General features: G+C 35.5%; 1 protein-coding gene across 2 annotated transcripts; it reads right to left on the reverse strand.

Annotated features, from left to right (window-relative positions):
• Positions 1-7,940: 7,940 nt before the first annotated feature.
• On the reverse strand, positions 7,941-12,189 carry LOC141708484 (E3 ubiquitin protein ligase DRIP2-like). 2 transcript variants are annotated; one of them, XM_074512141.1, is made up of 8 exons: positions 11,906-12,189; positions 11,529-11,658; positions 10,402-10,501; positions 9,913-10,237; positions 9,364-9,788; positions 9,187-9,237; positions 8,321-8,393; positions 7,941-8,229 (listed from the first exon to the last, which is right to left on the reverse strand). In XM_074512141.1, exons 2-8 carry the CDS (start codon positions 11,629-11,631, stop codon positions 8,056-8,058), a joined length of 1,251 nt encoding a protein of 416 aa, XP_074368242.1. In that variant the 5' UTR covers positions 11,632-11,658; positions 11,906-12,189; the 3' UTR covers positions 7,941-8,055. The 2 variants fall into 2 exon arrangements, with proteins under 2 accessions (XP_074368242.1, XP_074368241.1); XM_074512140.1 differs by having other exon boundaries at positions 11,959-12,188.
• Between the last annotated feature and the right edge of the window lie 5,820 nt (positions 12,190-18,009).

Here is an 18,009-nt window from a genome sequence, read left to right on the forward strand (position 1 = left end):
AGGTCGGAGCCATGGGCATTTTCGTCCATATAATAACTTTGATCACCAGAAGTGGTAATCTGAATCACAGATCTTGTCCAACAGGATCTTTCCCATTACCTGAAGTAAATAACATGTCATTCCAGCAGAATGTACGTGGAAAAGGGTATAGAGGTGGACGGGGCCAAGGGCGGTACCGTGGTTGAGGTTGAAGCCACGGGCATTTTCGTCTATATAACAACTCTGGTCACCGGAAGTGGCAATCTGAATCATATAGTAAAAGAAAGGCACCACGAGGAGGAAAAACTGAAAATGTTTGTTGTAGGTGCAGCATGAATGGGCACTGGACACGTAATTGTCATACCCCAGATCATCTTGTTAAGTTATACCAATCTTCACAAAAATCAAAAGAGAAAATGGTAGAAACAAATTTTGCCAACAATAACATAGATGATTTCCCGAGAGTCACAGCTGGAGGAATAAACATTAATGGTCCGAATGAACCTAATGAAACTCCCATATGGGAGGCTGAAGATTAGTTTCATATAATTATTATAGTAGTGTGTATTGTGTGCTTTATTTTGTTTGAACTATGTAGTGTGTTATGTCCTTATCAAATAAATTATGTTTCTTAATTATATACAGAATGGATTCTGAAGATATATACATTGCTGATTATGCTACAACTCATACGATTCTATAGAACCGAAAGTATTTTCCCCAAATAACCAAACCCAAAGCTCAAGTCGGAATGATTTCCAGCGTATCTAATATAATCGAAGGTTTTGGAAAAGCTAGTTTCGTCCTACCTAATGGTACCCACATACACATTTCAAATGCATTATATTCTAGTAAGTCTACCAGAAATCTTCTTAGTTTTAAAGATATGCGACTCAACAATTTTCACATTGAAACTACCTCTTAGGCTGATAGAGAATATCTTCTTATTACTTCCGCTAATCCTAGCAATAAGAAAATCTTAGAAAAGTTTCACTCACTTTCCTCAGGATTATATATGATGAAAATTAGAACTATTGAGTCACACAATGTCATTGCTTCCAAACTCATAGATCCAAAATCTTTTACACTTTGGCATGAAAGATTAGGTCATCCCGGCGTCTCTATAATACGTCGTATTATAGAGAATTCTACTGGTCATTCTCTTAAAGATTTTAAAGTTCTTTCCAAGAATGACCTTCCATGTTCAGCATGTTCTTTAGGAAAATTGATTACTCGACCATCCCCTACTAAAGTTCAGCTTGAAAGCCCAACATTTCTAGAAAGGATCCAAGGGGACATATGTGGACCTATACACCCATCATCTGGCTCATTTAGATATTTCATGGTATTAATCGATGCCTCAACTAGATGGTCTCATATTTGTCTTCTCTCAACTCGTAATGATGCTTTTGCAAAACTACTTGCCCAAATAATCAAATTACGAGCTCAATTCCCAGATCATTGTATTAAGTCAATTCATTTAGATAATGCCGGCGAATTCACATCTGTAACTTTTGTCGACTATTGCATGTCTGTAGGAATCTCAGTTGAACACCCAGTTCCTCATGTACATACGCAAAATGGGTTAGCCGAGTCTTTTATCAAAAGACTCCAACTTATTGCAAGACCGCTGTTATTGAAAGAAAAATTACTTACATCTATTTGGGGTCACGCAATACTTTATGCTGCTAATATTATTAGGATTAGACCAACTTCGTACAACCAACATTCTCCGCTACAACTGGTACTTGGTCAAGCTCCTAATATTTCTCACTTCAAAATTTTCGAAAGTGCTGTATATGTGCTGATTGCTCCACCACAAAGATCGAAGATGGGAGCTCAAAGAAGAATAGGTATCTATGTTAGTTTTGATTTCACATCTATAATTAGATATCTGAAGCCTCTAACCAGAGACTTATTTACCGCAAGATATGCAGATTGTCATTTTGACGAGTCTATGTTTCCTCCCTTAGGGGGAGATAAACATTCAAACAAGCTTAATCCTGACATAACATGAAATGCATCAGGATTATATTTTCTAGATCTACGTATCGGTCAATGCGAACTTGAAGTTAAAAGAATTATTCATATGCAAAATATCGCAAATCAAATGCCTGACACATTTAATGATTCTAGAAATATAATTAAATCTCAAATACCTGCAGTAAATACTCCAACTAGAATAGATATACCAATTCAAAAATCAGATACAAAAGAATTGGTTATAGAATCAAAGCCACGCCTGAAGCGTGGTAGACCGGTCGGTGCAAAAGATGTTGCACCACGAAAAAGAAAAATAAAGAAAATTTCCCATGAAGTGGCACATGCTACAGAAGATGCAAATACCCCTAAAGTGGTATTATCTCCTGAAGAGATTCTAGCCCCCGAAGATACGGGATTAAACAATCATGAAATTTTAATAAATTATATGCATGATATGAAATTATGGGATCGAAGTAAAGCCATAATCTATGATGTATTTGTGTATTCCGCAGCATTAGATGTAGACATAAATTTTGATCCTGAACCACAAAGTGTGGATGAATACCATCGATGAAAAGACTGGCCAAAATGGAAAGACGCAATCCAAACAGAATTAAATTCATGGCGTAAAAGAGAAGTATTTGGACCTGTTGTCCAAACACCAATTGGTGTGAACCCTGTTGGGAATAAATGGGTATTCATAAGAAACAAAATGAAAAGAATGAAATTATGAGATATAAAGCCCGACTTGTAGCACAAGGGTTTTCTCAAAGGCCTGTCATTGATTATCAAAAGACATACTCGTCAGTGATGGATGGAATTACTTTTTGTTTTATATTAGGTATGGCATCTAAAGCAAAATTGGAAACACGTCTTATGGACGTCGTTACTGCATACTTGTATGTTCACTTGATAGTGAAATTTTTATGAAAATCCCAGGAGCGTTAAAAATGGATGAGTTGAAGAAATCTCGTCATATATACTCCATTAAACTTCAACGATCTTTGTATGGACTGAAACAGTCTGGTCGTATGTGGTATAACAAACTTAGTCGTTATTTACAAAAGAATGAGTATATTAGTAACCAAATTTCTCCTTGTGTTTTTATCAAAAAATCACAATCAGGTTTTGTGATTATTGCTGTATATGTCGATGATTTAAACCTTGTAGGAACAACTATAGAGGTTGATGAAGCTGTCATATACCTAAAGACAGAGTTTGAAATGAAAGATCTTGCAAGGACAAAATATTGCCTTGGTATACAAGTCGAGCACTTGTCATCAGGAATTTTCCTCCACCAATCTACATATAAAGAAAAGGTTTTGAATAGATTTTACATGGATAAATCTCATCTATTGACTACTCCAATGGTGGTTAGATCTTTAGAGCTTGATAAAGATCCATTTCGACAATGAGAAGATGATGAAGAAGTTCTCGGTCCTGAAATCCCATATCTTGGAGCAATTGGTGCACTTATATATCTTGCAAATAATACAAGGCCAGATATTGTATTTGCTGTGAATTTATTGGCTAAATTTAGCTCTGCTCCAATGGACAGGAATTGGAATGGGATCAAGCATATATTTCGTTATCTTTGTGGAACAATTGATTTTGGGTTATTCTTCCTGAAAAACTCAACATCTCAGTTGATTGGATATGCAGACACTGGATATTTGTCAGATCCTCATTTTGGAAAATCACAAACTGGATATGTGTTTACATATTGCGGTATAGCCATTTCCTGGAAATCTACGAAGCAAACTACAGTGAAAACCTCAACAAATTACTCAGAACTCATTGCGATTCATGAAGCCAATAGAGAATGTGTTTGGTTGAGGTCTATCATCAAGAATATTCGGGAATCATGTGGATTACCAGATATCACTTATGTTTGAGGATAACACTGCATGCATTGATCAACTTAAGGAAGGATATATCAAAGGAGACAGGACGAAGCACATTTCACCAAAATTCTTCTACACTCATGAGCTTTAGAAGAATGATGAAATTGATGTACAACAAATTTGATCATGTGACAACCTTTCAGATTTATTCACGAAATCATTACTGAATTCAACATTTGGGAAATTACGATATAACATTGGAATGCGTCGACTTAAGGATTTGTTACAACAAAATTAAGAGAATGATTAGTTCTTCAAAGGGGAGATTGTACTCTTTTTCCTTCGCCAAAGTTTTTATTCCACTGAGTTTTTTTTGACAAGGTTTTAACGAGACAATCTATGATCCATACTATAATAACAATCAAAGGGGGGGTGTTTTAATTGATTGTCATATAGTTAGTCAATGTTGTAATAGTTAGGCATGTGTAGAAAATGTTAACTTGCATTAAATACTTGCTCCCTTTGTTTTACAATAAATAGAATGCATTTTTGAATGAAAAAAAATATACCGAACATTCTTTCTCTGCTCCTGCTTCTCATCTTGCCCTCTATCCGATCAAATATAGCAGTTCTTTTAGCAGTTCTTTTATTACTATAACCAGTATTTTATAACAAAAACATTTTATTTATGTTAACTATGAGTATTATAATTGTTGTTGTTGTTATTATTATTAGGGTTAATTGCAAAGTGCACCTCTTTGGTTTGGACCATTGTCACTTTGGTACCAATAGTTTCAATAATTGCACTTCACACCCCAGACAAGTTTGGGCGCTACACTTTGCACCCCTTCCGTCCATTTCCGCTGTTACCGTTAAATTGGTCAGGGGTAAAAAAATAATTTGACAATGTTTAATTGCATTTTGACCCCTAAACTTCAACAGATTTTTCATATTAACCCCTGAACATTTTTTTTAACATTTTCGACATTCAACTATAAAAAATGTCCATTTTAACCCTTTTATTAAAAAAATTATACTACTTTTAAAATTTATAATATTTGAAATTTAATTGAATAAAAATAAAAAATAAAAAATACGAAAAAATACAGATTTTTATTATCGAATAAATACATATTTTTATTATCGAAAAAAATACGAAAAATACGAATTTTTTTTAAAAATATTATCGTTAAAAATTAAAAAATTTAAACACAAAACTCAATTTTATAATTTTTCATTGAATGTGTTATAATTCCATTTTTAATGAGGCTCATCGTTTCATAAACGATAATTTTATTATATAGCACTTTCAGTTTTTACAAATTTTCAAAAAATATCATTTAAGGTTATAATCAAAACAAATAAAAAAATTCAAATTACTTTCGAAAACAAAAAAATTCAAATTTTCAAAAAATAAAAAATACTATCAAATTATTTTTTTTCGAAAATAAATTTTTTTGAATTTTCGAAAAAAAAATTCGGAAAAAAAATTTCGAAAAAAATATTATCCAATTAATTTTCAGAAAATAATTTTTTAATAAAATAACTAAAATGTATATTTTTTATAGTTGAATATCAAAATTGTTAAAAAAAAATTCGAGGGTTAATATGAAAAATCTGTTAAACTTTTGGGGTCAAAATGCAATTAAACACCGTCAAATTACTTTTTTACACCTGACTTATTTAACGGTAACAGCGGAAATTGACGGAAGGGGTACAAAGTGCAGCGCCCAAACTTGTCTGGGTGCGAAGTGCAATTATTGAAACTATTAGTATCAAAATGACAATGACCCAAACCAAAGGGGTGCACTATGCAATTAACCCTTACTATTATTATTATTTGCCATATTGATGAAAATACGTAGGAGAACACAATGTATCGGTATGAATAGAGTTGTGTAGCGGTGGCGGATCTGTAAAAAGACAGAGTGACTTGGGGTTTTTACGCTTAAAATAGAAGTCGAGTTGGGTTTATGCGTACACTGAAATTCCGTATCACAGTAGAAATGAGATGCGTACACACATAATCGGCTATATAAATTAAGGCTACGGGACAGGTTGTGCAATCCTAAGTTTGCAAGATGAAAACCTCCTCCTCCTCCTCCTCCTCCTCCTCCTCCTCACGATTGATGTCATCATCAAGGTCAGATAGTCCTTTTATGTACATATTTATGAGTGTCACAGCAAGTAATAATTATATTTTGTACAGAATTGATGCACTAAATTCTCTCCATAACAAACCATCATCATCTACCAATACTAGACGACCCTCCTATAATAATTTACGCCCCCTCCTCGTTTTTCCTAATCCGGTATTGCCTGAACATTGTTTGTGTGCCAAATTAGGATCCTATTTTTATTTCATATGTGGTCAAAATTGGACGCCAAGTTTCTTTGGTAAAGATACCTTCTGTAAAGAGTTTTATAGGATTCGAGAATCGGATCTCACCGACATTGTCCCTAGTCAACACAATACTAATGGCGGAAAGTATCTTAGGGAATGTACGCCCATGAATGGTAGTAAACATAATGCCACTGTTTTTGTGGCTAAAAACAAGTTTTATGCACTTGCCTGTTTTCGCTCCGACCCTCAATTCGAAGTTTTTGATCCTCGTCCTAAGACTTGGAAAATCTTGCCTTCTCAACCTGATGGTCACGCTGGCACTGTCACTACCTATGTTATTGTTGACAGAACTGTCTATTTTCATATCTACCAAGGAGATGTGTTAGCTTTCCATTTGAAACATAAAAAGTGGCAAGTCCTCGTTACACATCAAGAAGCTCCCCGTGTTCCTCCCTTTGTATTCGGTTTCCCTCTTGTGGCTACAGGGGACATGGCTTTTGGTTTTGGGTATGATGACTTTTATGCAGGTTATGTAGGTTATGTTGATGATCCTCAAGATATGCATTATTCACTAACCATTTCTGCAACTCCCCTCCCACACAAAGGTTCTCTTGGAGGAAAATATTTTATGCTACCATCTGTACATCTTGACACTAAATTTTTGCATGATCTTAATTCTTCTCGTTGTCCGAACGTGGCTCTCAAAGTCTACCGGTACTTCTCAGACTACATGGTTGCTTTGGATGGCGGAAAAGTTTTCTGTGTTGTATCTTATGGCAGCGGCCCTGTACCCAAGGATGATTGGCGAGGCGTTGATCCCTACACAAGTTATGTTACTCTGTCCTTTTTTGAAGTCGCCCCCAGTAGACACACTTCGTGTAATGTCGGAAAGTATGTAGCTTCGGGATGCATTAAGCCCAAGCTTCTGCACACTGCACAATTCATTATCAGGACTCGTGATCTTCGCACTTGTGGCCGAATCAAAGCATGTTTTATTTAAGGCTTGTAATCCGGAAAGTTACTGGACTTCCTCCTAGGTTTTAATCTGAGATATATTGTTTGATTTTGAATTACTGTGACAATGATGTTATATTAATTATTTTGCTAGCATTTCAATTTGTTTTCCGTGCTTGTTCCTTTACTCCCTCGAGTTGCCTGAATGCACATGTAAGAACTCATTTTTATCAGCAATGTGCTGATATGTATATGGTTACCAATACTACTGATATTGTTGTTAATTTTGGATGAAATATATAGATGTGTATATATATATTCAGCTTCTGAGAGTTTAGAGTCTGCTAAAAGAGTACTGTAAAAATGGAATTGGTTTGCATTGAAGCGATAAACTGTTCAAATATCAGATGTTATCGAAATTTTGCAAGGCACCAAATCTCTTGTAACTGGGGCTTGCAAATGAATTGTACAGAATAAGCTTTTTTTATGGTTACTCAGAGTTTCCATAAGTTCCCTTAATGACCATAGTGGACAATACCACCAGAAATTAGCCTGAACTGAACATGCATATCAGATGTAACAGAGCTACAAAACTGAGTCGCCATAACCAAAATTCATGCTCACTGACTGTATGTAAATAGTAAATCCAGAATAAAGTTCATGTAATAATACAATGAGACAGAGAACAGAAAAACATAAGTTACAACAGCCGAATACGTTGCTCAGTAAAACTAAAAATTGAATGGAACTTATCCCCCACCCCCTCTCCCCACCACCACCCTCAAAAATGAAAAAAAAAAACCTAATATGTGCTTGGCGTTTGAGAAATAAGCACCGAGTTTCTAAGCACCTGGATCATTCCTCTCTGTACTTTAGAACAAAGTGACTGGGATAGAAGTGTACATCAGAATGTTTCTCAGATTTAAAGAATATAGAATGCTGTATATAGGCTCATGCAGATGCAGGTCTGCGAGCATATCCTAATACCATCACAAATTCCTCTGCTGAGGAACCAATTGTTGCAGATATTTTTTCAGACGTTGATATTGTTTGTAGCCACAGTTCAATCAGTTTATACAGTTGCAATGTGGGGATAACCGGCTCACCCCTGCATCTGATCTCAACCTACAGTAAAAAAAATGACTTGCTATGAGGAGGAATTTGCTTTTATATAAATTTTCAAGTTAACAGGCTAGTAAAAGATGTGGTCACTCACCTCGTCTTCACTTGGAAGGTCTAGTTTCCTCATCAGGTACTTCTGTATAAAAGAAACAGATGTACTCCCATCCCTGCAAGTTAATAAGAAAAATTTACATGACTAAATAAGTGTTTCGAAAATTGGTTGACTCGCCGAGTACTCGGAAATCGGAGGTCCACCGGCTCGGATTTGAGCGAGTACCCGGACGAGTACTCTGATGTTGAAACTGAGTACTCAGAAAATCAGCCGATTACTGGGATTTTGAAAATGCAACCGAGTAGAACCGGTTTCCGAGTTCTATAACCTTTATTCGTCCATTCATCATAAATAGTTATCTTTTAATTTTATAAAATATAAAAATCTGCAATATGTCTACTCAAACTCTTAAAGCTTGCTGCCTTTAGGCATACAGGGATATGCAGACATACATATTTTTTGTACATGTCAGTATTCTTAGCTGGTATGTCGTTTCACAACCAACCAATTGGCATGAACCAAGACATGCAATAATGAGAGGCGTACATATTAGTTAGAGAAACCTAACTTCTCTCCCTAATAATCACTTGTGAATCTCTAGTCTGTTTAAGGTATTTCTAGGTTTTATCGTCAAAGTCACTTTTTAATATCCACTAAAAAACAGTAGACCAGCAAATAGGTATAAATTCAAAATGAGAAAATTTGACACCCCGTAGAAAAACAGCTTTACATCACTTAGCTAACTTCATTACAGGTGACGGCTATGCAGACACTAAGGCAGTCATACTAGTCCATCCTAATGAAAAAAATTACTCTTAACACTGCTTTGAAGTAGACAAGTAAAAAAACATGCAAAGTACATACTGCTTAAAAAACTGCAAAGGATGAATGCAAATAAAAACACTTACTTTATTCTCAAAAAACTTGCCGATATCTGGGGCAAAGACCTATAATCTTCCCTGAAACAATAGAAATGCAAGATCTTAAATATTACTAATTATCAAAAAGATGATAAAATAAATAAAAAAAGTTAGTCGCCCTAGAAATTTATGTCTTTAAAGGATGAAGTATAACAAGATTCTCACAGGTCTTTTGAAGCCACCAAGGAGCACCAAACTGGATTCAATTTTCTATCATGCCTGATGCTGTTAGAATCCAACACAGCCTGCAGGGAAATATTTGATTTTCCTGAAGTATCTGTCTTTCTCTGACTACTCAACAAATTCTTTGGTTTTGCAGATTCAGGAAAATGCAACCCAGTGCTATTCTTTTTATCTTTGGTTTTCCGTTTAGTTCTAATAGAAAGTCCTTTAGTCTTCGGACCATTGGCAGGTTCTGCTATGGATGCAGGTTCTTGAGAAGTAGACTTTGAGGATTTACTCCTATTTGCAACTTCTACCAGGAAGTTTAAAGGCTTCCAAAGATCAGCTTTTCCCTCCCTTGTGCTAGCACCATCATCTGTTTCTATATTTGGTGTAGAATGACTAGATGGTTCACCATTTGAAAAATTCTGTACAAAATACGTACAATGTTAAAAAAATACCAAGAGAGAAGCATATGCGCTACCACTTTTAGAGCTCGAGAAGTAAAAGGCTTACGGTATAAGAAACACGAAAAGAGGTCAGACTTCTAACCTGCCTTATGGTCTGAGAAAACTTGGTCAGTGTCTCACATGAGTTAAAGCTCTCTGAATCACTTTCATAATCTTCCTCTTTCTTAACCTGTTTCTGAATTGAAAAACTAGAACTTCGCAGCGACTTTCTTGCAGTTGCTTTTGATCTTTTCCCAGTCAGTGCAGTCTTTGGAGAAACTTTAGGAGTGTTGACTACCAATGAAGAGAGTGACCTTTCCTTTCTTCTTTCAGGTAATGCAATGGAAGAAAAAGCTTCAGGTGAATCCAACTTTCTTCTTTTGTAAGGAAAGATCTTTGCTCTTAAATCTTGCAAGATATGATCTGGCCTGAAAATCCAAAATTTCTAACTGTAAGCTAAAAAAACTCAGCTAAAATTTAGATGAACAAACATATGAACATGCAGTTAAACCTAGATTGATGGCTGCAATATTTTGTTACTTGATAACAAAAAAAAAATACAATACATAGCATATTTAAAGGATCAGCAGACCTCAGCTTTTCCTCTGGCACACAACCCAAATCAATTTTGCATATAGGACAGCGTTCTAGTTCCTCTTCAGAGAGTTTATTGCAGATACATTTTCTGCAAACTGAATAAGATTCAAAATATATTAGAACTAACTAGTAAACTAAAAGAAACATTTATTTAATGGTAAGATGAATTAGGAGGATTTGGGGGGGGGCGGATTTTGGTTTTGTAAGTTGTACCACAGCAGTGAAATATATCTTACACAGATTACTCCTTTGTGTAATACTAATTTTCAAAAACATAAGGACAACGCGTATTGACGAAAGAAATAAGGACAACGCGTATTGACAAAAGAAAGGCCTTATAAAGTACGACCACTAAAAGGACCATTTGTTGTTCAAATAAAGCAAAAAAAGAAAGAAACACCACAAATCAGTGTTAAATAAAATCCATTCCGAACAGGACTTTCTAGTTTCTAGCACAAAGCTTTAATCTTGAAGGATATTAGGGTGGGAAATAATGAACTAAAACTTTTAACCATACAATGAACACCAGTTCCAGGGGCACGTGTATTCAATTATTATAGACAAATTATATGTAAGAACAAAATAATAGAATTTAGTTATTCATCAATTCACCATCTCTATCTATAATATATACACTAGTTCTATATAGTAACAAAACAACAAAGTAAGGGGTACATGTAGCTTATATGATTTCAATTGATTAGCCATCCAATGGACATGAATACAATTCCCCAACTCGATCTACAAAGTGAGAAGAACTACAAGTCTAAAGACACGGACGGAAACGGCCTGTAAGGCAGAACATAAAGCTTAAATGCACATACAACTTGATGCCTAGACAAAGTATTTATGGATCCAATCACCCCTATCTGCAAACACTTAAAGGTTGTGCCTTGTGGAGACTTGGTCGCAGCAGCTCAAGTAATACCCGAGATTCTATGTTTGAATCCCAGCATACTACTGATCCACTTATTAGTCCCAAGAACTTGGCTTTTGAGTTAAGGGAGTGTTGAAGATATATGATACAATCAAGCACATCAGCTACCATACCAATTGGAACTAAAAATCGAAAACTTGAAGTTCATATTAATCGAAAGAGAATAGGAGATAAGAAGAACTAACAGGTGTGAAGACATTCAGAAATAGTAGTGGCATCCATGAGAATGTTCTTGCAAAGAGGACATGTCATACATGCTACAATTGCTTCTCTCTTCACTCTCCCCATCTCATTCACCAAAAATCTCCCACGTACCTAAAAAAAAGTTGCATGTCAACAACCAAACTTAAGCAAAACACATCCAACACATCAAACACTGTAGAGTACAATTCATTCCCATATTAATAAACTCTACCAAAATCATCATGAACATATCATGTTATAACCAAAACAAGATACATACATACATGTGTATGCACGAGGTACATATACATAAGTGTAAACAGAGAGAGAAATAGTAATCAAGAAGTGACGCATACTTGGATGAGAGAGAGAAACATACATGGGAGAGCGAGAGAGAGAGAGAGAGAGAGAGAGAGAGAGAGAGAGAGAGACCTGCCGTAAATGATGAAGAAATGCGATGAGATTTGAAGATGGGTGGGTAAGAAAATGAATTAAGAGTGAATTATAGCAGAAGCGACGTGGGTTTTGAGTTGCTGCTACTTGCAAATATACTGCTAACTGATTTCAGACAGAAACAAGATCTAGATGACTTGCGATCTGTTTGGGAGTTGAAATCTAGAGTTTCACAAAATATGGAAAGAGGCTGTTTCAATATTAGCATGAATCCAAAAACTTTTTTTATTTTATCTTTTATTTTTTAATTTTCCCCATCAATTGTTTTTTTAAAATTTTATAAACAAATGGAATTTCAATAAAGATGGGCTATGTGATAACATGCGCCTAGGGACACAGCACGGGGAGGAGGAATATGTTTTCGGGTGGGGTTAATTTTCGAAACAAGCATGATAATGTAAACGAATTACCAGGTTGCTTTTTTATTTTTTATCTTTCTAATAATTAGAATTACGTTTTTTAGGAAAAAAATTTGTTGTCCCAAAATACTTAAAGACAGTATATTATGTTTAAAATATCTAAAAAATACGTACCAGTAAAATGTACGTTCAATTTTAAAATAAAATTATAAAAATCACCCATTATTGAAAATTATCATTAATGTGTATGGTAATTGATACATATTTACAAATGCATATCCCGTTAAAATATAAATTAAAACACGCATGTATGATATATGTATTATGTATAAATTTTTAAAAAATGAAAGCACATATATATCATAGTAACATGTATTTTGATAACTTTTCAGAGTATTTAGACATTTGGACAGTTGGCTCCAAAAATGAGTTTTTTCGCCCATTTATTTCAAATAAATTATATATTTTAACAAATTTTGGATAGAACGGAATTGAATTGTAGCCATTTTAAAAAAAAATTGAGATTGAGTAAAAATCAAATTCTTAGAGAAAAGCTATTAATTTTAAGTTATCGTATTCTGAGAGTTTGTTTTACTGTTCTTTTATAAATGAATGAATTATATTATTAACATATGTAGTGAAAAAAAATCTAATTATCCAGTGTTATATTTTCAGAAATAAAACATCTTTATTTGTAAATATTCAATGTGTTTGCCCCCTTGAAAATCATTTGATATAAACAATTTATAAATCTAATATAAATGCATTTTAAATTTATAAATTATCAGATATCATCATAATATAGGAATTTCTAACGATTAAAACATATTTCATTTGTCAATATAAAAAGTGTTTATTTCCTTTATAAATTATTAATTTATACAACAAGTATCCTAGTTATCAACGTGTATAATGCATGAATTAAGCCCTTTCGGGCCATTGATCGGACCTGTGAATCCCCTCTTTCATGTGAGAGGTAGAGGAATCGATTCTCCTCTCCAATATTTTTAAAAATAAAAATGTTGTCCGTAAGGGTCGGCTCAGCTGATTTAAAAGGGGATAACTATCCTCTTGGTCACATATTCGAATATTACGGGAGAAGAATTTATGATTATACCTTTGAGCCAGAGTCTGTTGCTTAAATACGGTTTATCTTGATTTACGTGATTTGCCGGCTATTACGTAGACCGTATGGTTGACCCTGTACATTCCAAAAAATAGCGCGGCTTCGGATTATTTATGATAAAAAAAGATAATAAAAATATTGTATAATAGGTGTCCACTTGTACCGAGTCTAGGTGAAGTGGTACCTCTTATGAAATTTAAATGATAAAATTTGTAATGACATAGTTATACGTAGTTAGTCATCTTTTTGAAGATTTGTGCGACCAGTTTGCGGCTCACTGGTTAGGGTTGATCTTGTTTAATATTAGTAGGCTTGCCCTTTATGGCAAGTTTACTTTGCTCATTCTGTGATCGGTGTTGGGTCATACCCTCCTTCTCGTGCTGCTTTTGTTTATCTAGAAAACTGATTTGTGGAGGTTGCTCGGCAAAGAGCGAGTTAGATAATTTAAGAGTAAAATGCACTTTATGTACTTACATTTTGGGTGTCAGACCACTTGCAATACTAACTTTCATTATCTCTCACTTGAAATACCGCAGTAATAAATTTTGTATAGTTTGCGTGATTCCGTTAACTTCCACTAACTCCGTCTCTTTTTGCAGGGGTATGATTGTCATATCCTTATTACAACGCGACAATCATATTCTGCCACTTTATTGAAAGAAAGAAGTTCTCATCTATGTCTCTCGCCTTTTAGAGAAGAAAACAAAACTCTTTTTCCCGCTAGAAGATCGTTGTTGCTGCTACAATGGCGTGGTTCATCAGAGATAGGAAAGACAGATATGCTTACCAGCCTCATGAAGGTCCTGATTACGGAGGTTAGTGCTCTAATTGAGAACTAGGGTTCTAATTGAAAAGGGGCTTTTTGTATTCTTGTACATATATGTTCGATTAGGGTTTTATTTTGTTAGAATATGAATTTTTAGTTTAGTTTTGAATCTTTTTGTCTATTTAATGTGTTGCATGTGCTTCGAGCTGTATTCATGTGGTTCTTTTCGTTTTTATACTAGAAAGTGATAAAAATATGTTTATGGTGGTCCCTTGTGTTTCATCAGGAGTGTACAAATAGTCGAAAATGATTGTTTTTTTGTATTTTAGGTTTTGTTCTGTACTATTAGGGTTTGCACTATTTTAAGTGTATAGAGTATGAATTTGTATGCAATTATTTCTTCATTTTCTTTGCAGAGTATCCAGGACTGTTTAGTATTAAACTACACTATGGTGGAAAGTTTGAAGAGAACCCTGTGAGATATGTAGGTGGAGAAATTGATTTTGTTGACATGTGTGATAGTGACACCATGAGCCTTATAGAGGTAGGAAATATGTTAAGGGATTGTGGTGTATTAGGAGCACACACCTTTTCATATAAGTTACCAAAGACAGATATTTCTAGGGGTTTATGGCCTTTACAAAGTGACAGTGATATTGTTGAGATGTGTGAACTAATGCCTGCTGATAGAATGATATATGTTTATTCAGAGACCATGATACCTCTGACTGCTGTTGATATTGATGGTGTACCTACCCAAGACTTTCAACCTTCACAGGATATGAACATTCAGTATGTTGAACCTATGAATGATGTTGAGGAAAATGTAGAACAGATGGGTGATGTTAAGGAAATGGTTGATGATGAAGGTGATTTACAGAGTGATGGGGACAGTGATGAGGAGTACATCCCAGATGAGCTAAGTGACTGCAGTTTTCATTCTGATTCCTCAAATTTAGACAGCACTGATGAGGAAGTATGCTACCACAAGAGTGAAAGACAGAAGAAGAGCAAGGAAAAAGCTAAGAAAGAAGGTAAGGACAAAACAACAGTCAATACAGCTGAGAAAGATGGCAAGGCCAAAAAAACTTATGAAGAAGGCATACTTAATCTTATGCAGATGGAAAAGGAAGCAGATAGTTTTAGTGAAGATGAAGAAGGGTATGCATCTGATGCTTCTAGTCATTTCATAGACAGTGAAGAAGAGAGGATGGCCTCTAATAGCACTGATGAGGATGAGATTCCCTATCCAGTATTCAACCCTAAGACAGACATGAAAGAACCCAAATTTCAGATTGGTATGCTATTTGCAACATCAAAAATGTTTAGAGATGCAGTTAAAAAACAAGCTATACTGGAGAGGAGACCTATTAAGCAGTGCAGGAACTATGGAAGTAGGGTGAGGTTTATTTGTGAAGGGAAATGTGAGTGGAAGATATATGCCTCAAAGCCACAGAGGACAGACACCTACCAGATCAAGGTGTATAATCCTAAACACACATGCACACAGACTTTTCACCAGAAACAGATAAATTCAAGATGGATAGCTAACTATTATGAGGATGATATCAGAATGAATCCCACATGGCCCTTAGCTTCATTCCTACAGAAGGTGGTAAATGATTGGAACTGTCATGTTTCCATTTTTGCAATAGGCAGGGCAAAGAAGAAGGCATTAGAGAAAATTAATGGGAAACATGTTGATCAGTATGGGAAGTTGTGGGAGTATGGTAATGAGCTGCTGAAAGTCATGCCTGATAGCACTATCAAATTGATGACTGAAGAACATGAGGTGAGTGATGGTAGGAAGAGATTTAAGAGATTTTACATTTGTCTTGGGCCATTAAAAAGGGGATTTAGGGCTGGATGTAGGCCTCTCCTGGGTTTGGATGGTTGTCACTTGAAAGGGCCATATGGGGGCCAATTACTAGCTGCCATAGGTACAGATGCCAATGATGGCATGTACCCCCTAGCTTGGGCCATAGTAGAAGCTGAAAATTCTGACAGTTGGAACTGGTTTTTGATGAATGTTAAAGAAGATTTGAATATAGAAAATGATGGAGGATGGGCATTCATATCAGATAGGCAGAAGGTAATTGCTTTAATCTTGTCTCAACTATACATGTACCATAGTCTCATTAATTGTGCACCTTCTAATACTATTTTTGCAGGGTCTGATTAATGCACTTGAAGTTGTTTTCCCCAATGCTGAGCACAGATTTTGTGTGATGCATCTCTATAGGAATATGTGGAAAGACCACAAAGGAATTGGAGTTAGAATGTTGTTGTGGTTGGCAGCTAGGGCCACCACTGACTATACTTTCAATAAACATATGGAGGAGCTAAAAAAGGTATACATAATCTATATTGTCTTTACTGTCTGCCTTATCTATAACACATCTGATATGTTGCTGACATGGGCAGCTGTCAAAAAAATGCTATGACTGGTTAGCTGAGAAACCAAGAAGCCAATGGAGTAGGAGTGCTTTCAGAGCAATATGCAAGAGTGACATTTTTGTCAATAACCACTGTGAAGTCTTCAACAGTAGCATCACAAAGTATAGGGATCTTCCTATAATATCAATGTTGAAAGCAATTCACAAAGATGTGATGAGGAGGATACAACAAAGGAGGGACAAAATACAAAACAGCTATGCTCTGAACCCCATATGTCCTAATGCTATGAGGAGGCTGAATAAGTAAGTACTTTTATCCTAATTATAGTATTCTCTGTGTATGTTTTTAAGTGACTTATACCTGAAAAATAACTATTTGTATATAGGGCAATTGACCAAAGCAAAGGATGTCATGTTTTATGGAGTGGTGGTGCAAGATACTTGGTCACCATGACAGCTGGAGGTTATGAGATGGTGGTTGACTTGGAGGCACATAAATGTGCTTGCAAGAAATGGGAATTATCAGGTATCCCATGCTACCATGCTTGTGCATGCATATCATGGAGTAAAAAAGGTTATGAACCATTTATTCATCAATGTTTTACTAAAGACCTCTTCTTGGAATGCTACAAATATATTGTTGAGCCTATCTGTGGTGAAGAGGAATGGATAGAGACCCCATATCCTAAACCTCTTCCACCAGAGGTCAAGCCTCAAACAGGTAGGCCTAAAAAGAAAAGGAGCAAGAAAAATGATGTGGTTGGTGTTGATGCAACTAGGTTGAAAAGGCAAAATACAACTGTCAAGTGCACCTATTGCACTGAGTATGGACATAATACAAGAACCTGTCCCGCAAAGGTAAATACCAAACCTTTTTGTCAATAATTTGGTAAACACAAGTGCTAATGACTGTTTATCCATGTGTGTTAGGCTTCAGACATTGCAAATGGATGTGAAAAGACAGTTAAGACAAGGAAGAAGTACATCCCCAAGAAGAAGGCACCCGAGGCACCCACAACTGGACAAACTGATATTCCTCCTGTGCAGAATCTTATTCCTCATGAAGCTAGAAATGTGACTCAGACTGACATATCAGTTCATGAGGTGCAAGGAAGAAGGACATCACCAAGAAAGATAATGAGAGTAAGGCAGAAGTACACCCCAAAGAAGAAGGCCCCTGAAACACAAACAAATGTTCCTCCTGTGCAAGATCCAATGCAGTCCAAATCAATTCCAGAAGTTGGTGGTGGATCCTGTGAGGGTACCCAAGGTGGTGTATTCAAGACAAAGAAATGTCAACAAAAGTCAACAAACACTCCTCTTGGAATTCAGCCCAAGACAGTGAGCACCAGGAACAATGTCACAACCACTACCTATGAAAAT

This window comes from Apium graveolens, chromosome 2 (genome assembly GCF_009905375.1).
Source record: "Apium graveolens cultivar Ventura chromosome 2, ASM990537v1, whole genome shotgun sequence".
Lineage (NCBI taxonomy): Eukaryota > Viridiplantae > Streptophyta > Magnoliopsida > Apiales > Apiaceae > Apium > Apium graveolens.

Coding starts and splice junctions, on each gene's coding strand:
- LOC141708484 (XM_074512141.1), bottom strand. CDS start 11,631: ATGGGGAGAGTGAAGAGAGAAGCAATTGTAGCATGTATGACATGTCCT. Junction 10,238..10,401: donor GTGCCAGAGGAAAAGCTGAG/GTCTGCTGATCC, acceptor TTGGATTTTCAG/GCCAGATCATATCTTGCAAG. Junction 8,394..9,186: donor GCAAGTTTTTTGAGAATAAA/GTAAGTGTTTTT, acceptor ATTAACTTGCAG/GGATGGGAGTACATCTGTTT.